Source organism: Diabrotica virgifera, chromosome 3, assembly GCF_917563875.1.
Source record: "Diabrotica virgifera virgifera chromosome 3, PGI_DIABVI_V3a".
In the NCBI taxonomy this organism is placed as follows: Eukaryota; Metazoa; Arthropoda; class Insecta; order Coleoptera; family Chrysomelidae; genus Diabrotica; species Diabrotica virgifera.
The window spans coordinates 122,491,685-122,516,463 of NC_065445.1; the positions used below are offsets into that span (position 1 = coordinate 122,491,685).

General features: G+C 33.7%; 2 protein-coding genes across 5 annotated transcripts in view; both read left to right on the forward strand.

Annotated features, from left to right (window-relative positions):
- LOC126882070 (gastrula zinc finger protein XlCGF57.1-like) overlaps positions 1–22,855 on the forward strand; it is a 29,878-nt gene extending 7,023 nt beyond the window's left edge. The window contains exon 2 of the mRNA XM_050646896.1: positions 10,043–22,855. Coding sequence (XP_050502853.1) covers positions 10,043–11,473 — 1,431 coding nt within the window. The 3' untranslated portion in view covers positions 11,474–22,855. The remainder of the gene's footprint in view (positions 1–10,042) is intronic.
- LOC126882069 (uncharacterized) overlaps positions 1–24,779 on the forward strand; it is a 550,590-nt gene that overhangs the window by 196,087 nt on the left and 329,724 nt on the right. The window lies entirely within an intron of this gene.

Here is a 24,779-nt window from a genome sequence, read left to right on the forward strand (position 1 = left end):
GTAAAGCTGGGTATCTCATTTATTATGACATTCCACCGTAATGTTGATGCGAAAAAAAAAACATAAATTTCTTGAACAATTGAAAAAAAATTGTTATTTCCAATGAGCATTTAGCAGCATCATTTAGCACTAAATTAAGGCTGTGAGCCGCACAAGGAACCCAAAAATGCACGAGGATTCATGTCTAAACTTTTTTTTGAAGGCCAATATTTTTGCCTCTCATACTTGCCCCATTATCATACCCTTGGCCTCGTAAATCATCAAAATCAATATGCATTAATTTCAAAAATTCTAATAAATAATTAATCCTTGTCCGGTAGTATCAGTAAGCGGTAAAAAACCTAGAAAATTCTCTCTAACTTCGGCAAGCTTTGTTGACGAATTGAGATAAACGCACCTAACAATAAAAGTAAGTTGTTCCTTGTGTGAAATTCGACATTCAATATTGGTTAAAATTACCGAGTCACCTTTTTGAAATTATTTTTGGAATAATCTAAATGGGTTTCATATTTCATTTGCATATCGTAGGTGTAGTAAGCATTAATAGCCTTTGTAAAAAATACCGAAAGCGCACTTGTATATTTTTGTTATTTGTAGTTTTTTTTAAAGAATTTTGAAAATTTTTAAACTACAAAAAGCGCAAGTTTGAGCCTAGCCAATGTTCGGCTTGCGCCTCTTGGACTTGGCACCCGGGTGCCTCGCACCCCTTGTACCCCCGGTTTGAGACGGCCCTGACTTGAAGCACTACATTCCAAATAAGTGGTTTATGCATATACAGATCGAAGGGTGTAACAATCTCTAGGCCAATGTGTGCTAAGCAATGAAGATTTTTCATGAACACTTGAAAATTAAGAAACCTTTCAAACTGATCCACCCTAAAATGAGAGTCAAGGCAAAGAAAATGATGGGATGGTAGCAATCAAAAGAGTAACTAATCAGGAGGCTGGAGAAGCTGCCAATATTCTACTATACTATTTTGAGCAATTGGAACTTTTGGACCTTGTCCACACACAGACTGACTTTTCTTCAAAAGCACAACTACTCTAAAGTACTAATTTTTTTTCTGTAATTTATCTTTTTATGGTACGTGTGTAGATTATGATGTATGATGTATCATACAGGGTGTTTCATTGGGAAACGAAAATACTTTAATGGTGAATAGAGATCACCGAGCCGGTTCTAGATATAATACATTTTTTGCCCTACCGATTTTGACATACCAATCATAAGAAAAATCCAGGTCCGGATTAACAAAAAATTATAAAGTAATTGTGACCTTAAAACAACACCCTGTATATTGAAATTTTGCTAATCTGTTTGCATATTTGAAAAGAGCACAATAAAGTAAGTGTAATGGTTCGCTTCAATTTTTCGGCAATTTTATGACTTTCATTTTGAAATTATATTGAATTTTTTAAGAAATTTGAGATTAAATAGCAGATATTATTAACTTTTAGTTATACATTATTAACGTTAATGAATAAATACTCATTTTAAAAATAATCAATACTTATTTACCACATTGGAACAACCCAATTACTAATGACAAGAGAAATCCAGGTCCGGATTAAGAAAAAAATATAAAGTAATTGTGACCTTGAAACAACACCCTGTATATTGAAATTTTGAAAATTTGTTTGTGAATTTTAAAAGAGCATAAAAAACTGCGTTAAAAGGTGCATGTCAAATTTTTGCGCAGATAATTTAATTACGGCAGTTTTGAAATCATATTGATATTTATCTATATTGAAGCGCAACATTTCCACAACAAATTATAATATTATTAAAAATGAATAACCATTTTCAATTTCGTTGCAAAACGAAAATACAGCCGAACCATATTCCAGTCCAATCAGAGAGTGCTGCAAGCACCTCTACCGGTTTCGAAACTTATTAGTCTCTCATCAGGAGGCACATATGCTGCTCTCCCTGATCCAACCAAAACAAACCCCAGCGTGCAGTCCCGAATTGCAACGAACGAAATGGCATAGATGCCCTAGCGGCAACTGCTAGCAAAAGACTAAGTTTTCACTCACAAGTATGCCATTAGAGTGAAAACTTAGTCTTTATAATATTATTATTTTTACTGAAACTTGGTTAAATGGTGAATTTCATGATGGAGAATTAGGTTTCGATGACTATAATGTATACAGAAGAGATCGTTCCGCAGATACGAGTACCTTACAAAGAGGCGGTGGAGTTTTAATTGCAGTTCACAAGTCCCTCACAAGCCATCAGTTGGACACTTCTCGAACTATTGAAAACTTGTTTGTTGTAGTTGGTAATAATTGTCCTCAAGTGATAGGTAGTGTTTATATACCTCCAAAGGCATCATTAGATGTATTTGAAACATTTTGTCAGGATGTAGACACACTTACCGAAGAATATTCTAAAGCTTGTTTTCATATATTTGGCGATTTTAATGTTCCTAATTGTGACTGGCGAATGAATAATCTGGCATCTGAAGCTACACCTAATGTACAAGCTAATCTTCTTGAAACTAATGCTATTGGTTTATTATCAAATATGGTTGCATTCAATAATCTTTTTCAGTGCTCGAATATTGTGAATGAGAGAGGTGTTCTATTGGATTTAGTATTTTCTCGAAGTTTTCTCATAGTCTCAAAATCAATAGATGATCTCATTACCCCGATAATCACCACCCTCCACTTGTAACTTCTTTAAGATTTAAAAATAGTAACACTGATAACATTCCTGAACAATATTATTACGATTTTAAAAATGCAAACTTTGAAGTTATTGATGATTGTTTAGGTGCAGTTTTGTGGGATGATTTGCTGTTGGGTAAGTCTTTATATGAAATGATTAATATATTTTACGATGTCTTATATTCAATAATCGATATTCATGTCCCCATAAAAAAAAAATGCTACTAAGAAATTTTCTCCGTGGTTTACACCTGAATTACGGGAACTAGTTATACGGAAAAAAATGGCACACCAAGAACACAAGACACTGTTGAATTTAGACAGTTATAACAAATTTTCGTGTCTTAGATCTCAGTGTAAAGTACTCTCTAAACAATGCTATAATCAGTTTGTGAGTGATGCCCAGTGTTCTATACAGGCTGACAGTAGGTTGTTTTGAAAATTTGCAAATCCCAAAAAGGACCATAATTCTCTACCTTCTGAAATGTTTCTTGATAATGTTAGGTCCAATTCTATGTCTGAATCTGCCAATCTGTTTGCTTCTCATTTTCTATCGGTGTATCGTAAGGATAATATAACTCAACATCAAATACTCGTAACTGATAGTGATCAGAATGTTTCTAATTATTCTGTTAGCATCTCCGAAGTCTATCAACATCTAACTAATCTGAAACCACGGAAAGGTCCAGGTCCTGATGCAGTACCTCCTATCTTATTGAAATACTGTAGTTTTGTATTAGCTCGTCCCTTATATTATATATTCAATGAGTCATTATCATCAGGTCAATTCCCAAGTTACTGGAAATTGAGTTATATAACACCAATTTATAAAAGCGGTAATAAGCATGATATAAAGAACTATCGTCCTATATCTATATTAAGCACCATTCCCAAACTGTTTGAAGCCATATTAACAGAACATCTATCATTAGTATTTAGGCACAAAATAGCGTCTCAACAATATGGATTTTGCAGTGGTAGATCTACAGAAGTCAACCTTCTATATTTTATTAGTTATATAACACAAGCAATGGAGGCAGGTCACCAAGTTGATGCTATTTATACAGACTTATCAAAAGCATTTGACAGAGTTAATCATGAGCTCCTATTAACCAAACTTGAAAGTTTTGGTATCACTGGATCGTTACTAAAATGGTTTGCAGATTATATTTCCAATAGAAAACAAATTGTACGTTTTAACAGTATTAAATCCAATGAAATTTCTGTAACTTCTGGCGTACCACAAGGATCCCACTTGGGACCTTTATTGTTTAATCTGTTTATTAATGATATAGTTAAAAGTTTTCACCATGGTGTGGTACTCCTATTTGCTGAAAGGTATTTTCTGTAATAAGGTCACGTGAAGATGCTGAAAAATTACAAGAAGACTTGACTAAACTTCAAAGTTGGTGCATCAATAATGGTATGGAACTGAATACAAGTAAGTGTCATGTCATGCGTTTTTATCGAACTAATAACCCTTTACTATATGATTACAGTATTAATACATCTGTTCTTTCATCACAAACTGTTATCAAAGATCTTGGAATATGGCTAGATACCTCACTAACTTTTCATGAGCACTTTAAAACCATCATTAACAAATCTTTGAGGCTTCTTGGATATATCAAACGAGTTACTTCTGATTTTATATCCATCCAACCATTAAAGATTCTATATTGTTCGTTGGTTAGACCTCATCTGGAATATTGCTCTTTGGTGTGGTCTCCCTATTATCAGTTGTATAGTGATAAAATTGAGAATGTGTAACATAAATTCCTTAGACATATTGCATTTAAACTTGGCCAGTATATGCATTATGACGATATTTTACAGATGCTAAATATTACTACATTAAAAAGCCGTCGATTACATCACGACTTAATTCTATTATTTAAGCTGGTTAACTCACAAATCGACTGCCCAGATATGTTAGCCAAAATTGATTTCGCAGTTCCCAACCGCCAGACAAGACAATTGGTTTCATTTTCTGTACCAATGCATAGAACAAATTATGCTCATTATTCGTTCTTATCTCGAAGCCAAAGAATTGCAAATCAACTTCAAGAACTCGACTTTTCCTACAGCTTAAACAGATTCAAGGCCGTATTGTCAAATATCACTTGACGACAGGTATTATCAGATGTAGCTACCTACTTTTTATGTTTATTATTTATATTATGTCTGTGTACTTTCATGTTTAATTGTCTTGTAATTTTTAGCTTATAAATGTTTTATTTTGTTTTAAACCTTTAACATGTTGATTGTATTTTTTTAAATTATCGTACTTGTTTTAAAATTGTACTTAATTTGTAAAATGGGTTCGCCCGTAAATAAATAAATAAATAAATAAATATTGATTAATTCTGTCAAGGTCACAAGAAGCTGCCAGAAAAATTAAGAACAATCCCAATGTAATTAGAAAATCGATTCGAAATCTTTTAAAACGAGCAAGGAAATGCATCGAACAAAATGGCGGACATTTTGAGCAACTGTTATAGTTCAGATATTTTTAATTTATGTTAAATTGTTGAATATAACAGAGAATATATGAAGCCAGCGTAGTAAATTAGTATTAAAGTATTTTTAAAATAAGTATTGATTCATTAACATTAAATTATTATTAAAAGTTAACAATACCTGGTTTTTAATCTCAGAGTTCTTTAAAATTTCAATATAATTTCAAATTTATGTAATTAAATCAACGGCGAAAAAATTAAAACAAGCCTTTAATCACAGTTTTTCATGCTCTTTTAAAACGCGCAGACAAATTTTTAAAATTTCAATATACAGGGTGTTGGTTCAAGGTCACAATTACTTCGTATTTTTTCTTAATCCGGACCTGGATTTTTCTTGTCATTAGTAATTGGGTCGTTCCAATGTGGTAAATAAGTATTGATTATTTTTAAAATGAGTATTTATTCATTAACTTTAATAATTTATAACTAAAAGTTAATAATATCTGCTTTTTAATGTCAAAGTTCTTAAAAAATTCAATATAATTTCAAAATGAAAGTCATAAAATTGTCTGGCCGAAAAATGGAAGCGAACCATTCAACTTACTTTTTTGTGCTCTTTTCAAATATGCAAACAGATTTTCAAAATTTCAATATACAGGGTGTTTTTTTAAGGTCACAACTACTTTATAATTTTTTGTTAATCCGGACCTGGATTTTTCTTATGGTTAGTATGTCGGTCGTTTGGGTTTTGAATGAGACATATGTGTACCAAATATCAAAAAAAATATACAGGGTGGTTCTAAAGTTATGACTTAGGAAAGAAATGGGCAAAATCGATAAAACATCCTGTAACTCGGTTATAAAAGTCGGTAGGGCAAAAAATGTATTATATCTAGAACCGGCTCGGTGACCTCTATTCACCATTAAAGTATTTCCGTTTCCCAATGAAACACCCTGTATAAATAAGAAATCAGTATTCAGATTATCTATGATTTTCAATTATCTGTGGCACGTCCGGTCCTGTGGAGCACAGATATAATCTGGGCTCTACTGTACTTTATTAATTTTACTGGTCTGTAAATTATATTGAATATAGATTAGGGATGAATGTGATCTGGCTAGTTATTTCTGGACATTCTTGAATTTCCGTTTGTGAGATGTTTCCTTTTCCTTCTAAAAATGTCATGTTTCTGTTCTACGGATTATATTGGTATATTTTTGTTGGTGATTCTGTTCATTTCTTTGTACCTTCTTTCATTTTTGTTTTTTTTTCTGTTTACTTCGATCTTCCATTATTTCTTCTGTTACGGAAATATGTTTCTTTGCATTTTTTCTTCTTTTAACAAATTGTGTGCTAGTAAATTACAGATGTTTTTCTATTTTATTCCAATATCACTATAGTTTATACCAAACTCTTCTTACAGTGCGTCATAGATTATCGAATTCTTTCTAACGCATTAACTTGGAAGTGACAGAAAAACATACCTCTGTAATTATTATATATATATAGAACTTAAAAAATTATGTAATCGTTGACGGGTATTTGCAATTTAAAGCGACTTATTTTAGATGTACATATAATTAGTTGGCGATTACATTACTCTAAATAGATAACTAATCAGTGATGCGAATAAAGATAATTTGGCACAAAAGTCATCGATCATGACAGTACAATAGTCCATTCCAATATGCTGTCAAAATTAAATCAATCTGACAGCGGGGAAGCAAACAAATGTTATTCTATAAGTTCTTAATGTGTTTTAGATAATTTTAGTTGCGTTTATTTGTATTTTTGTTTTGTACAAGGATCAATTTAACATTTTTACTGGAAGAATCGATAATGTGCTTCATTTCTGTTGTGTTTTGAAGTGTGAATGCGAAGTAATCGTGATAAAGTTCAGTTTTATCGGTTACCATCAGTCCTACATTTTAAGCATAAAACCAACTGAACTAAGTAAGTTATGATCTGAGAGACAAAAACAATGGTTAAATATAATAATAAAGCTAGAAAATGTCCTATAAAATGCTAAATAACTAACTGCTGTACCTACTAGCATCATCTGTATTGTCTGCCAACTTTCGAAAATATTCACTCATGTTTATTTATTCACTGCTTATTAAAACTAAATAAAGTCGTTCAAGTACTTCTACAACTAAAAACTACACAAAATCAACAACAAAATGTTCGCAAAATATATTTAAAAACTATTAAAGGGGTAAAAAAATTAAGAAACACAATGTCAAAAAATATAAACAAATAAAATATGTTCGTTTGCAGAACCTGTCGGGGACTTTTAGTCATGGCATGCTCCACTTGTCGTGTACTAGTCCCTGACTGTCTGCGAATACACTTATTAATTGCCTCCCAGCTGTGACATAATCGGCAAAGTCTTAAAATACCCTATGTCAATGGGTAAAATGTCAATTGTAATTCTAGGTTAGTATTTTTCAACGACATAAATATATAGCTATTTGTATAACAAGGGAGGAAAGTGCTACTTTTCCTCCCGAGAATGAAGTTTACTGCCCGACGCGTAGCGGAGGGCAGTAATAATTCAAGGGAGGAAAAGGCACTTTAGTCCCAGGTTATACATATGGTTTTTCCACCTTCCTCAAATTAATAACAAGTCATTTTTCATTTTTACTTAATTTATTTATGTAACTAACCAACAAAATTTATTAAAACTAAAACTAACAAGTAGGTACAATGTCAGCTGTCAAATATAAGTAAAATTATTAATGTAAACATTGTTAAATTAAAATAACAATTTATGTTTTAATTATATAATTTAATGTTTATGTTTTATAAATAAACGTTAAAATGTATAGATACTTACGTAATAGAAAATAGATATTGTACAGGGCGTCAATAAGTTATATTTCATGAATGAAATACCATGACGTCACTTTTACTTTTCCTCCCTAGGGAGGAAAAATATTTTAGGAATAGTACATTGTTTACCGGGTAGGAAAAGCTTAACATTCCTGGACGACTGTGAAGATTGCTAAGTCGAGGCGCAAGCCGAGACTTAGCAACACAGAGTCCAGGAATGTGGCTTTTCCTACGAGGTAAACATACTATTTTTCCGCAAATCGTTTAAAATTCGACAGATATTGATTGATCTAAAAAAAACGCGATAATTTTATTCCCAAATAAATGGTGCTTTGAAATTCCTAATAAAATTACTTGGGTTACTATGGAAACGTATTGAGGTTGAATTGTCAAACTTGACGCTTATAAATTTAATTGCTGGTGTTCTCGAAAATAAAATGATAAGTGATGATGAAATTTCCATTCCTGGGACCCCTCCAGAGCTGGTTGAGGCAGTGAATACTGCTTCATTAGAATTATTGCCAAAGAAATCAAGAGAAAAGTACGAAAATGCATACAGACGTTTTATGGATTATCGCATGAGTAAAAATACGAGTTCTTTCTCAGAAAATGTTGTAATGGCATACTTCCTAGACCTTTGTTTAAAGATGAAATCTTCAACATTATGGGCCAATTATTCAATGCTGAAGTCAACCCTTGCACTTAAACACAATGTAGATATATCTACATACTCAAAACTTCGTTCTTTATTGAAACGGCAAGCTCAAGGTTATAGGGCAAAGAAATCTAAGATTTTAACGAAGGAAGAAATTGAAAAATTTATCCAGGAAGCTCCAGATAAAGAAAATTTAATGATTAAGGTAATTTACAAGGTTTTAATAGCAATGTGTTTTCTATCATTTATGTAGAACACTAACAACTGTACGGAAATATCATTTCCTTACAGTAAGGAAGTCCTGACTTTTTCTTCAAGAAATTTTGACAGGAATGTCAAAATTTCCTGGCGATTTGCGGAAAAAATATTTTCCTCCCTAGGGAGGAAAAGTACAACTTTGCTCCCTACAATCAGGTCCGGAAAAGTATACTTTTGGTAGAGGTAGGTGGAAAAATATTTTATGTCATTGTTATATTCGGACATTGTAAAGTGAAATTTTATTTTATATTTATTTATTTTTTCATTAAAATATTTTAAATATGAATATTCTGTCAAATATTTGTATAAATATTAATATTTATAATATAAATATTCTGACAACTCTCAGATTTAACTAAAATGTGATGCAATGATTCGCGACATTCTTAAAATCTTATATGACGTCAAAATTAATGACTCATGGAAAGAAGGGTTTGGTATGAACTTAATCTATAATTACATTAATATACTTAACTGTTTTTTTTTGTTATCAAGTTCTTTGACTTCTTCTCTTGTGTTGTTATCTTTTAATCTCTGGATCTCACATTGTTTTGGGGCTTTCCTTTCAAAACTTTTTTTCAACTGGATTATGAACTGAAAGAAAATCCGCCCCCTGACATTTTTCAGATTTAAGAAAATTTTAAATTTGAATTTTTCACATTTTGTTTATGATGGTGTTATCAGTTTGATTTTTCTGATCACTTTTTGAGGACGAGGGGACAGTCGGCTGAAAATTTCTTCTTCTCTAATATCCTTTTACCCGCCCAGGGTGTCGGATTGAAATGTCCAGTCGGTTAGAGATTTATTCTTCTTCTTCGGCTTTTTCCCATTATCACTTCGTAGTTTTCGTCCTCTACAGCACTCCCTTCTCCTAGTTACCATCTCTGAGGTCTCTATATATCATAGCTATGATAAATAGACTAGAGATTTAAAGTTATAAAAATTATTGTCAGTCTGATTTCTGATAACTTTTTGGGGACAAGGGAACATTCTGGAGATTTCTTCTTTTTATCAGCCAGGGTGTTGGATTAAAATGTCCAGTTCGCTGCAGAGTTAAAGTTATAATAATAAAGATAAAATAATTGGAAAAAGGTCGAATTGTCCATCTATTGGTATAGTTTTTCAGTTTTTTTTTCAATCTATTGAATGTTAACAATTTTTTTTTTAGGTAGATAAGACAGATGGGATGCCCCAAAGAGTCTGCCAAGTATGTGGTGATTTGGTCACAAAAGTTCATACCTTCAAACAACAAATACAAGCATCTCATGTTATATTACAAATAGCATTAGGACAAATAAATTTAAACAGTATCGGAAAGCCAGAAAGTAAATCGGAATTTGAACACCCTGATTTGTTACAATTGGATGTGCCCGATTTACCAGAAGATGATAAATTAGATACTTGTGTGAAAGATGAGGAGCATGTTTTACAATCAGGGACGGAGTATTCTTGTTCGTTTTGTGGCCTAAAATTTGAAACAAAATCTGAGTATATTTTTCATAGAAAACGAGAAGAAAGACAAAGAAGAACAAAACAATCCTGTCCACATTGTTCAAAAAAGTTTTTTACCTATGAATTAAAGGACCATATAAATTCTCACACAAAATCCAAACCTTATGAATGTGAGACATGTGGTATAAAGTTTGGTTATAAAACAAGCTTAACATTGCATAATTTAAGACACAAATCTAACGAAATCCCAAAGTTCTCTTGTGGAGAGTGCGGTAAAAAGTTTTTTACCAAACACACTTTGGGAGTGCACCAAAAGATGCATGGAGGGCCTCCATACCTTTGTAAAATTTGTCGTAAGAGTTTTTCCAAGAGAAATGTTTTGAAGTTACATATGCGATGCCATTCTGGAGAACGGCCGTTTTTGTGTACTAACTGTGGTGCAAATTTTTCACAACGAGGACATTTGAATACTCATATTAAACTTAAACATAGCAGTGAAAAACCGTTCGAGTGTACCCAATGTGATAAAAAATTTGCTATAAAGAGCCACCTTACCGCCCACACCAGAACTCACTCAAAAGAAAAATCTTTTTTGTGTACTGTGTGCGGGAAAATGTTTCAACAAGAAATTGCATGTAAAGCTCACATGCTGGGTCATTCTGAGGAACCCGGAATTTTGTGTAATACATGTGGACAGCTGTTTCCTACTAGAATAAATTTATTCGAGCACATAAGACAAAACCACGGGGAACTTCCATTTAGTCCCGTGAACAAGAGACGTTGGCCTAGAGGTGTCAAAATACGCATGTGTGAACTGTGTCAAAAGCAGTTCGACAAAAAGAGCACTTATGAGACTCATATGAGGAGCCATACAGGAGAGAAACCTTTTTCTTGCAAAGAATGTGGTAAAAACTTTACTCAGGCATCTCACTTGTACTATCATATGAAATTACACAATGGAGAAAAAGATTTTAGTTGTCAATTTTGCAAGAAAAGGTTCACACTCAAAGGTAATCTTATACAGCACATCAGGACACATACTGGAGAAAAACCATTTCAGTGTGATATATGTTTAAAAAAGTTCTGTGCACCTCATACTTTGAGAAGACATAAAATTACTCATATGCCTGATAGTAGTGTAATTTAAGCAACTTATGTATATTCATATGCCTGATATCAGTGTAATTTATGCAAGTTAGATTGTCTGATAATTCAATATTCTTCGTGATGTTTAGTGCACCCTAAAAGCATCGATTGTTATGTTTTAATTTTTAAACTTTTCGATTTATAATTTTTTCATATTTTATCCCTCCGTTTTTAAATTAACCTAACCACTTTTTGTCGAATTACAGTCCGTACAATATAGGTACTGTTGCATGTCATCCGCGTCATAGCACGTGGCCTCACTTGATACCAACACGAACTATTTAAGTCGTAGGTGTGTTCCTTTTTAGAATCGTTTAGCTGAGTACACTGGAATTACAGTCACTAGACATATTTTATTATATACGCATGGAAATAATATTGGAAGATTTCTATTAATGTAAATTTAAAGGAACATATTCTAACTTGTTTCATTTAATTTGTATAAGTGGAATATAAAGCCTTTTTATAAAGCACACTTGTTCGGATACTCTAACTGCGATCAAACAAAGGTGACATTTTGGCATAATTTGTTAACATTTATTTGACAGTTGCGATATTGACACTTCGGATTTGTTTTTATTCTTTACTATACGTATTTGTTTTATTATATTTATTGATTTTATTATTTACTTTAACGTAAGATTATAACTTAATTCTTGTTTTCTGTTTCTAATAGTTTGATTTATTTACATTGAATATTAATTTGCTTTGTTCACTTTGTTATATAATCCACTTCGCAATGATTATGTGATATATTTGATTTAAAATGAATTCAAGAATTTTTTGTAATTGGGCAACAATGTCAACTTGAATCTCTGACGTAGATAATGGGTGGAATCGTGGAATGCATAAAATGGAGTAGATGCTGTTGCTTCAACAAATAGTATCTACTTTATAGCATTTTATTTTACATAAAAGTATGTGCTTTTGCTGAAAAGAACATACTACACAACATAAGTACCTAATACTGACCTGAAGTATCTACTACTAAGCGTAGTAGTTATAGTTTCATTTTGTTACAAAGTTTTAGGTACTAAATAAACATGTTATTTTGTTGTATTTTTTGATTATATTATTGAACAATAATTCAACTCGGAGACCGGCCCTGGCAAGGTATGGTTAAGTTATACTGATATTGTACTCCTAATTTTTAATAAAAACAAGTGGTTTTATTAAATAGTTTTTTAAAATTAAAGTGCTCATCTACTAGATACTACTACGTAAGTCATCTATACGTAATTATTATTTTATTATTGTGAAAAGAAAACGTCAAATAAGAAATATTCACCACCATACAATCATTTTGTGAGGTTAGCTAGCATGCGGTTGGTCTGTCACTTACCAGAGTCGGAGTGACGCTTTCGCCACCGCAGCTTAAAATGACTTCACACAATGTAAACACACCTTCCGATCTAACCAGTCCAGTAAATCAACTTTCGAATACCACAAACAGTTATGCATCAGCCGCTTCACATTATTTTCCGAGTAAGACCCAAGCAATTGTATTTAGTTGTATCGATAATGCTAAACTCCATGATTATTTAATTCCGTTGGGCACAATCATCAACCCAAAAAATATTATTTTTTCATCTAGATTATCTCATAATAGAATCTGCATGTATTTGGCAAACAAAACCGTAGTAGATAATTTCATGACACAACATGGCTCTATAGAAGTACTCGACGAAGTTATAACAGCACGAAGACTTGTCTCTCCAGCAGAAAGACTAGTCTTGTCTGGTGTCTGCCCGTCAATTCCTCATCAAGTATTAGTTGAAGAATTACAAAATATCGGTTTAAAGCTTATTTCCCCAATAACATTTCTGAAAATTAGCTCGACTCTTCCCGAATATAGTCACATATTGAGCTTTCGGAGGCAAGTTTATGTAAGCCTTATAACATCATCAATTCCAGATTATATTCTAATAAATTTCGACCAAACACCTTACCGCATATTTTTGTCACAATGTACACTTACCTGCTTTATTTACAAAAATACAGGACATATATATCATCCCAATGCAATAACAGTTCAGTAACGGAATCAACTCATATTTATTCAAACAATGAAGTACCAAATCAAACAGCTCCAACAAGTATATTACACAAGGTACCAAACACTCAGCAGTCATGAAGTTATCCATTATCAAATCCGAGCATATCACCTACACCTAAAAATCTCCATGACCAAGAAATTACTAATACTCCTACTCATAGCAACACTTTCAATCAACCTCATTCAGCGGCAATACCGTTTTCACAAACTTCGGAAGCAATATCCTCCAATCTATCAGCACCTCTTCCATTAGATACAACTGCAGAAAACTCTAATAAAACTGATACATCACCACAATTTTCTGAAACAACCTATTCAACCAATCTTACAAACAAAACTTCAAGCTCGACTTCTGCCACTACCAATGAGTCTGCTCCAGAACTTCCAAATATAATAAAGCCACAGCATCTAAGTGAATACTCTAATAGCACTTGCGAAAACAAGTTCTTCCATAAAACGCAGTATTGGTGAGATCGATACGCCTCTTTCAGACTCAGAAATTTCATCACAAAATCTGTTTGCAAAACCCAAATCCTCTAAACCAAAAAAACCGCGCTCATCTAAAGTCCCATCTACACGGGAAACACTTGAAAATTTTATTGATAATCATACCCCACCATTCGTTTTAAATTACAACCAATTATCCTTACTGATTGATAATGTGCAAGGCTCCCCCGACACTATTAGCGTCGTTAAAGAATTTACAACTGAGATGGCTGGTTTACTCGATCTGTTACAAAGCAGCTATCAATATGCAAATGATAGATCTACAAAAACCTAGTTTACAAAACTTCAAAAGAAACTACACATTCATTTAGGGAAAGAGAGTTCTGACTTAGACAGTGACTCTTCTGTAGACAATTGTTCAGTATCATCTAACTCCGAATCTGTTAACAACATTCAACTCGATACTTCAATGGAACATTGATGGATTTTTCCATCGTCTCCCTATGCTACAGCTTCTTTTATCTGAATATTCTCCAGATATTATTTGTCTACAGGAGACAAACTTAAAGACCAATCAGTTGTTCAATTCAAAACATTTCACTTGTTTCCGCAAAGACCGTACAGATGCAAGTCGTGCAAGCGGTGTTGTAGCAATAGCAATCATTTCTTCAGAAAACAATCTTCTCCGTTTAGGAGCGGCCGTGAGTAACGGCATAAACGCTGGCCTCATACGCCAGTAGACGTGGGTTCGAGCCCTGCCAAAGACAAACCATTTTCATTTCCAATAATGACACGAGCTGTCTCACCGTGCCTCGGAGAGCACGTAAAGCCGTCGGTCCCCCTGGGCTAGTGTACATCGGCACTAGTTACTTAAAACAGGGTTAAAGATGTAAATGGCGCCGGAACTATCCGAAAGGATCTCCCCGGCAAAAATGCCATACGATATTATTATATTCTCCGTTTAACCCCAGCATGTAGCACACTACGCCATATACCGTGCTGTGAAACTTCTTAACGAGCTTACACTCACAAAAGCCCTGATCATTACAGATTCCCTTAGCTCTCTAAACTCATTAAAACACATTTTTCCGAAACATCTTTTTGAAAAGTTGCTAAAATACAAGCTGTCCCAAGCTCATGAACATGGAAGAAGCGTCCAATTTGTATGGGTTCCCTCACACGTCGGAATAACAGGAAATGAAGAAGCTGACAGGACTGCATGAGAGGCAATTTTAAGTGATTTTTGGGAGCCGATAAAGTGTGTTTCCAGTGACTTAAAAGCTTATTTTAAAAATAAAGTGTTGTGTTTGTGGCGAAATGAGTGGTCTCAAAATAATTCTAAGCTGTGACGAGAACAAATTGTGGTTGCGCGTTTACGTCTAGGACATACCAGGTTAACGCACTCTTACCTTTTTACAAAGAATAATCCACCTATATGTGATCAGTGTAACGTCCTATTAACAGCCGAACACTTTTTAATAAGTTGTAGTAAATATGACCAAGAAAGACAGCGCTACAATATTCCAAACGCTCTACCAGAGGCTCTAGGTCAAAACTGTTCCTATGACAATATAGTCAATTATCTAAGATCCATAAACATTTTGTAGAATCTGTAGTTGTTTACTTTTGTTATTTATATTTTGTTCCGTCGCTAATAACCTTTTGGTGGATGCGACTTCTTTTTCTAATAAAAAAAAATAATTCAACTCGCTCGTAAGGGTTAAGTGGCATTTTTTGGGTTTTAATTATTAGAACAAAAATCAAAGTATTCATTACGAATTTTTTATTAGACTATGTATCTATATATGGTAATAATATGTGTATGTATTAGTTGGCATTAGGAAATATAGCCTCCGCAACGTCGTTTCTACGTTGTATGTCTCGATTTCGACTGTGTGCTTGATTACCTTCAGGTATCAGTTGATTTGCATCTTGCACTACCATTTGAACTGGATCAAAATCATGGTATGGATCCTGCAGATGTTTAGATATGTTGTGAAGTACAAATGCACCTACAATATGTTTTGGAATGTTTTCAGTTTTAGGCGAAAAGTATACTGTAGCATTGGAAAACGCCTTTTTAACTGACCAAAACAGCGCTCGACGACGCAACGTTCGTTCATATGAATTACATTATAATTTTCTTGAATAGGTGTGGTTAAAAGGTGTTAACAACCACGGTGCAAACCATATCCTTCATCACCTAACAAGGCTGCTCCTTGCACATTATTATACATAATTCTAAATTCGATGCACTACTGAATTTAGTGCAGTCCAAATTCGACTAAAGTGCACGGAGCCTGGCCAACTCGCATCGACACTGGTAAACATTTCTTTGGCGTTACAAGTAGCTTGTACATTTATTGAACATAGGTACTCCTGTTCTATTCACGTATTCTTCACCGTGGATACGTGGCTTTGTTATTTTAACGTGGGTACAATCAATAGCACCTATAACAATGTGCATGTTCTTATTGGTATTTGCCCACTTATTGATAGCCACTCCTAACTCGTTAGTATTAGGAAATGTTTTCCAGGTATTTCTCTTTGAGTGAATTGCTTCTGAAACAGTGATCAAGGTTCTGGATACAGTACTTTGGTTAACATTTAAATCAACAGCAACTCCTTGCTGATATCCAGGATCTCATGAAAAGATAATATTTATATTTTTTAAATTTTACAATATTTAAAAAAATAACCTAAACTTCTCAAAAAGATCTCCATTTTCCGAGTGGGTGACAAGGCTCAATCTCTTGTTTCTTGTTCCGATGACGGAATCATCATCGTCAAGAAAATGATTAGCAAGCCATTGTACATTTTCTCTGTTGAATCTAAAACAAAAATTATGAAAGTAACTTGATGTTATATTAATAATAATAATATACCTACATATATGAATAAAACTGCACGATTCATAATAATTACCTAAATATTTTACGATGAATATTGTCATTGTATCTTCTTCCTAGTTTGTAGATTTTTCTACGACGCGCATTCATAAATATATTCATTTTGCAACAAAAAATACCTACATCGAAGTCTGTCATCCACCAACTTCAACTGTAGCAAATACTACTAAACTAGCAAATACTTCAAAAGCGTAGTACATTCTTCTATGTATCTGGTAAATAGTAGCATATGCTACGGAGGAAAGTAAATTCTTTGTCAGTGTAGTAAAAACTTCAAAAATATAGTACATACTTGAAGCATTAGCAGATACTACGTTTTATGCATTCCACCCAATGACGTGCAACGGTATGTATATTGTATTCGTCTCATAGTGTTGAGGTTAAATTAAGGATAGTGATTATATTGTATTGTCGCATTTATGTTTCTCGTTTTTAATGATAGCTAGGTGTGAAATATTATATTCTGTTACCTACCTAGTTCCATATTTATACCTACATATATTTTCCCTATCTTTATGATACTGTCATTTACAGTATACTACACTCACCAGCAAAATTAACCGCCCACCTTGTATTTCATTCAATTTGCAGAAATTTTCAATTTTGGACCACATTTTATGAAAGATCCGGTGAAAACTACCTACCTTTGAGGAAAAGAAAACAATAAGATTATTAAAAAAATTCGTTTATTAAGGGATACTTAACAAAAATTCAATGTTTGAAAACTTTTGAAGAAAATTACACCAAACATAATTTTGAATATAATAGCTTAATTAAAAAAATATGAGTATAAATAATGGGTGTTGTCACCTCTGGCCCTTAGGACTTCTTGGAGCCGGTGCGGAAATCCATTCATGATATCCTTTATATCCGATTGGGGGATATTGTGCCACTCCTCTACCGCAGTCTTCTTAAGTTCTCTGAAGGATGGCCCTCTGGGCTGGTACTCTTGCTCCTACCCGTTTTTGGAGGTTATCCTAAATATGTTTAATTGGGTTAAGATCGGGACTGAGTACCAGCCATGGTAAAACTTGAATCTCGATCTCGACCTTATTAAGGTACTCGCAGGTGAATCTTGCGGTATGGCAACGTGTGTTAATATAAAGAATTCACCAATGAACGGTGCGAAAAGTATGACATGATCTGGAAGAACTTCTTCCACGTATCTTTGAGTATTCACACTACCTCTATCGAACACAACAAGATCAGTACGAGCTTTGAAAGAGATGCCTCCCCAAATCATTATTTACCCTCCTCGGTAAGCCACTGTTTTGGTTATAGTGCATGGAGCAAACCATTCATTTTGACGCCTGTAGACACGCTGACGTCCATCTGGGCCTCTTGGGGCCATTCTGCTCTCATTTAAGAACAGTAAGTTCTTCCATTCCGCCACAGTCTAGTCAGCATATTCTCTCACAATACCAAGTCTTGCTCTACGGTGTTGTGGGGCGGGAGCTGGACGGAAAGCCCTCAAATTTCTTCCTGCCAGTCGTCTTCTAATGGTACGTTTACTCACTAACATTTCTCACCTCAAAAAGACGCGTACCAGCGTGAGGAGCGGTACAAAAGCGATTTTTCACACTTTGCTGACAATGAAGTAGTCATCTCGAATGTGTAGTGCATCAATGGAAGCCTTGACCTGGCCTGCGGGTGTATGAACCTGTCTCCCGAAATCGTCTGAGAGTATCCTGTACCATATTTCAGCCGAATACTTTAGTGAGACAAATAAAAAGGGAACACTGGCAGAGTTTCTCAAAACAGATGGAGCACGACTTCTACGGAACACAAAAAGAAGTATGGAGAATGATCAGAAGACAAAGAAAGGAGATCAATGAATTAATAAAACCGAAACACATTCAGAAGGAAACATGGTCAGACTACTTCCGATCTCTATTTGCTAAAGCCAACGAAAATGAATCACCAACACCTGAAGTTACGACAAACGAAGAAATAAACATCGAGGAAGGGGAGATAAAGGAAGCATTAAGAAAACTAAAAAATAGAAAATCTTCAGGAGAGGACAGAATATCGAACGAACTCATAAAGTACGACGGACAAGATCTGACTAAACAACTATTAAAACTAATACAAAAATAATATACAAAACAGAATACCACAAGAATGGAGATCAAGCATTATAATACCTCTCTTCAAAAAAGGAGACAAATCGGACCCGGAGAATTACAGAGGAATTAACTTATTAAACACAACATTAAAATTAACAACCAAACTGATAACAAATAAACAGAATGAAATTATTACATTAGCAGAAGAACAACAAGGTTTTAGGTCGGGAAGGTCATACACTGACGCTAGGATGAAGCAAGTTCAAAAGAAATCGTTAGAATACAACAAACCGGCATATTTATGTTTCGTGGACCTTAAGAAAGCTTTTGACAGGGTCAAATTAAAGGACTTTATCCATTTGTTATACTCAAGAGAGGTACCTCCAGGAATAATTAAAACGATCGAAAACATCTACTAGAACAACACAATAAAAGTAAAAGTAGATGAACTAACTGACCCAATTGAAACCGGCAATGGGATAAGACAAGGGGATTCCTCGAGTCCTTTATTGTTCAACCTGATCATGGACGAAATAATAAAAAAGTAAGAACTAAAAAAGGATACCAAATGGGAGAAAAACAACTTAAAATAATCTGCTATGCAGACGACGCAATATTCTTGTTCTCATGATCATTTTTCAGTGCGTCATTAATTATGATGTCACATACTGTATTGGGTGTGTCGAGACTTATTTCATGTAATTATTGACGAATCTGACAGATGCCAGAATCGTACTTCGCCATAGGTGAAAAGCTTGTGGAATTAAACTAATTAGTAATTTAGTAGATTTGATTTTTACACAATATGTTAACATGTAGGTATTTTTTATAAAGGGCAATAAAATTAAAAAGTAAACAATATTGTTAATTAAATTTATAAATATGGAAACATTAAAAAATGACACAAAACTATCCATAAACTGTGTTATTATCTTCTTCTCTAGGTGCTGTCTCCGCTTCAAAAGTTGGCAATCATCAGAGAGATCTTTATTTCTGAAACCGCGGCTCTAAATAATTCATTGTTATTACATCCAAACCAGTTCCTAAGGTTCTTCAGCCATGAGTTACGTCTCCTTACTATGGATCTTTTTTTTTGTATAATGACCTGGAGTATTAGATATACATCTCGCATCACATGTCCCATATATCTCAGTTTTCTTCTTATTTGTTAGTTCTTCTCGTTCCCTATGCGTAAGTCTCATTACCTCCACGTTGGCTATTCTATCTACTCATGAGATTTTTAGCACTCTTCGGTACATCTCGAATGTCTCTAGTCTCCTCACGCCAATGACTAACTTTTAACGAACTAAATTCTAAACCAAAACACAAAATAATGCACAAAAACGTTGTGAAACACAAGGGAAGTCGAATTCGAATTTCAAAATGACAGGTACACAAAATACTGACCTGAATAATAACCGTCACTTGACTCTTTGACACTTCTAAAAAATGGCCAAAATGGACGAAGTTTTCGTCAAATGTTCGTAATACGAGTATTTGATTGGCTAGAAAAAACGCGCATTCTAAATATCAACGAATCAAACGTAGGTTAGGAATAGACATCTTATGTATATAACCATTGTAATGCTGCATTATTTTTATGTTTAATCACGGAGCTACCGTTTTTTCCGTCTCATCTAACTTAATGCATTAGAGAGAAATCTAAAAACTGTGACGCACTGAAAAATGATCATGAGAACAAGAATACTAATCTCTCAAGTGAAGCCGATTTACAACGTATGCTGCACCAATTTAATAAAACCGCCAGAAAATTTAACATGTTAATCTTCCCAAAAAAAGATAAAATGCATAGTTATAACAGCAAATATATGTAAATTGGAGCTGGAGGTTCAGATAATAGAACAAGTGATGGAGTTTAAATATCTAGGCATCACACTATCTAGCTACGGAAGGCTCGAAACATAAGTAGAAGATCAAGTGAATTGAGCAAACAGAGCTGCAGGTTGCCTGAATGACACAATATGGAGAAATACAAATGTCGGAAAGGAAATGAAAGGCAGAATTTACAAAACAGTCATCATAACAATAATGACATACGCGGCAGAAACACGACTCGACACAGAGAGGACAAAAAGGTTACTCGAAACAGCGGAGACGAAAACCCTCCGAAAAATCGATGGTAAGAGTATGGGACAGGGCTAGAAGTACAGATATACGACGGAGATGCAAGGTGGACAACATTAATTACTGAGTAAGAAACAGAAGAATAGAATGGAATGACCACATAAAGTACATAAACCGAATGCCAACAAATAGAGTAGTAAGGACGGCGAGAGACGGTTCCCCAATAGGAAGAAGATCAGTAGGAAGACCGTGATTACGATGGAACGACAACTTACTAGAAGCACTTTGAAAAAACAGACAGTCATGTCTATACAAAAAGAAGAAGTATTTGAGCCACTACATCCTACAGAGAGCTCAAGACGGTTGCGGTAGAGGATTGACACAATATCCCCCACTCTGATATCCAGGATATCATGAATGGATTGCCAAACCGGCTCCAAGAACTCGTAAGAGCCAGAGGCGGCAACAACCATGATTAATACTCACAATTTTTTTAATTAGACTATTATTTTCAAAAATATTATGTTTGTTTGAATTTTCTTCAAAATTTTTTAATCAATGGATTATTGCTAAGCATCCAAACGACTCTTTTTCAATAATTTTATTGTTTTCTTTTCTTCAAAGGTAGTTTTCACCATATGTTTCATAAAATGTGCTACAAGATTGACAATTTCTGCAAATTGAAAGAAATACAAGCTGGTGATTAATTTTGCCGGTGAGTGTATCTACGGCCTATATTTTGGCACTAACATAATTTTTATTATTTTGTTTTGCTGCCTGTGCAGTTTTTTTAATATAAGTATGTCATTTTTATTTTTTTAACTATGGCTCTCAATTTGCTCATTTTTCTTATTTAAGTGCCTTATTCTGTCCTAGAGCATTGACGAATAGTTACAGTATCTTTACTTTGTGCGCAGCGGACATAAATAGTGTCTTGGTGCTGATTCCAGACCACTGGCTGAGGTCCTTGACACAGAACGGTTTTTCTCTTCCAGGACTATGTTTTTCTTCTATTTTCATGCTTGCAGTACTCATGAGAATACATGCTTTCATTCCATAGAATATAATGCTGAAGACATAAAACATAATAAACATGAGAAACACGAGAATTCAATGTTCTTATTCAACGTTCTGTTGGTTAATATATTTTGCATCTACTTAAATGGTGTTGTGTTGCTCCTCTATTTTATTTTCTGAGATACGTACCATTTTTCATTCAACCTACAGCCCAAATATTTACATAATTATGCTCTCTCCAATATTTCTCCATCTATCCTGATGTCAGCTATAGAGCGTTTCACGTTAAGAATAGAACATTGCGCAGATAGATAGCCCCATGTATTTCTTACGAACGATAGAAGCGCGCGGATGCCACGCTGTACTGACTAGAATGAATCGTATATCGGCAGTCGAGTATCCACCCGTGCGCGAGAGGTTTGGCAACACTGATCTCCATAAGCGTAACGTTCTATTCTTAACGTGAAACAAAGTATAGATTTTTGTTATGGCTGATGACTATCCATTTGGTTTTGTTTGTCCATATTTTGTTTTTCGTTTTGCTTTTTGTGAGACATGCCGATACTTTCTACCTTGATTTTACTATTAACTCACATCAATAGTGCAAATGCTTCATGGTCCTCTGATATTTGAACTCTATTGTTCATATTTACTTGTATAATTTTTTTATACCCCTTATCAATTTTTATATGAATATATTATAATAATTATTAGACCATCATCCATTTATTTAATCATTATTTTGTATTTTTACAATGTATGTGCGATCTAAATTAATGTACGTATTAAAGTATTCGAATATATAGTATTTTTTATTTACCTTAATTCCCGCATATAGGGATGCATTCCAATTCCCACCAGTTAATATTATTTTCTCTTAACCCATTAACGGCCGAGACAATAAACAAAGAGAAGTTTCACAATTATTTATTTATTTGATTGGATTAAAAACACTTAAATTAAAACTAATTTATAACTAAAAAGAATTTTTTCTCTCATGAAAGGAAAAACAGATGGGTGCGTATATGCAGCTTTGGCTGAATACGGGTATAATTTTTTAATAAAGGAACATGTATCTTAATTGTAAATTAAATTTTAAGATGAGAATTTTTCCAATATTCGGGCTGTAGATGCACTCTTCATTTTGTACATAAATAAATAGTATTGTTTATATAGGGATAGTTCGTCAGCCCAATAGGTAAATATGTTTGATTAAAATTGAGACAGTCACCAGATGTCCCCACAATTTCTGTCAGGGTCGCGTCGTCAAAATGCATAGGCATAGACACCAAGTTGGATACGATCCTATTCATAACACCCCAACTCGCATACATATTAAGAAAAATAAATATATTATATGGAAGAATACATTTAGAAATTGAATTAATGATGTCATGCTATTATAGGGCTTTTCATCGATTGTCATTTGTTTCGAGCTTCTGTCATATGTGTCACATAATATTAATATATCTACGTCATACGTCTTTGGTTTGTATCATTGGATATACCAATAACGTATGACGTAGATATATATTAATATTTAGTGACACATGACAGAAGCTCGAAACAAATGACTGTGAATGAAAAGCCCTATACTATATAATGTATAGTAGCATGACATCATTAATTCAATTTCTAAATATACTTTTCTATATATTTATTTTTCTTAATATGTATGCGAGTTGGGGTGTTATGAATAGGATCGTATCCAACTTGGTGTCTATGCATTTTGACGTTTTGTAGGGACATCTCAATTTGAATCAAACATATTTACCTATTGGGCTGACCAACTATCGCCCTATATAAACAATGGTAAGTATTACTTTTGTACATCCTACATTTTTTTCTTGTGCTATTATCGTCTCTTTTTATAATATGGCCAATATCGTCGAATCTAGTTTCATCTGGTGCAGCAAATTTAGATGAACGTTGATGTAGGTACTGAGCTTGACACTCGTGTAGCAGTTTCTTCACTATTCTTGCATGTCCACTATATTTTAGTAAGTTAAGAACCAATCTCGAACTAAGCTCATGTAGCCCAGTAAATGAACGGGAAATACGGCGATACCGTGTAATTTTCAGGGGCAACTCCGAATTGCATGAAAATTTGGATTTAGGTTCGACTTACCCTCCACTTCAAAGTTGAAAATGTGCCGTTGGTTGCTTTTACTTGGGAGGTGACAGTCACCCCTTCTCGGGGGTGAAAAAACGTACGTTCAAGATAAGACCGGAAATCGATAAATTGACTGATTTTAAGCATATATAATGTATATAAAATGTATAGTAGTGATTTAATTCAATTTCTAAATATACTTTTCTATATATTTATTTTTCTTAATATGTATGCGAGTTGGGGTGTTATGAATAGGATCGTATCCTATTGGATACGATCTATAGAGTTCTATAGAGTTTTTTATGTAAGTCAATACTTTGCGAGTTATTTGCGATTGAAAATGTTTATTTTTCGACAAAAAAAAAACTACGTTTTCAGACGGTTTTTCGCAAATAACTCAAAAAGTAAATATTTGATCGAAAAAAATATCCATAGCAAAAGTATAGCTTATAAAAAACTGAAAAAATGGTGTATCAGTAAAGTCTATCAATCGAGTAAAAACAAAGATGTAGCTCATGAAAAATACGTTCTTATTCGTCTAATTACAAATCGAATATTTCAAGGTAAAATCACCGAAAAATTAAGCACGTTTCGGGAAAAACCCATTCAAACTT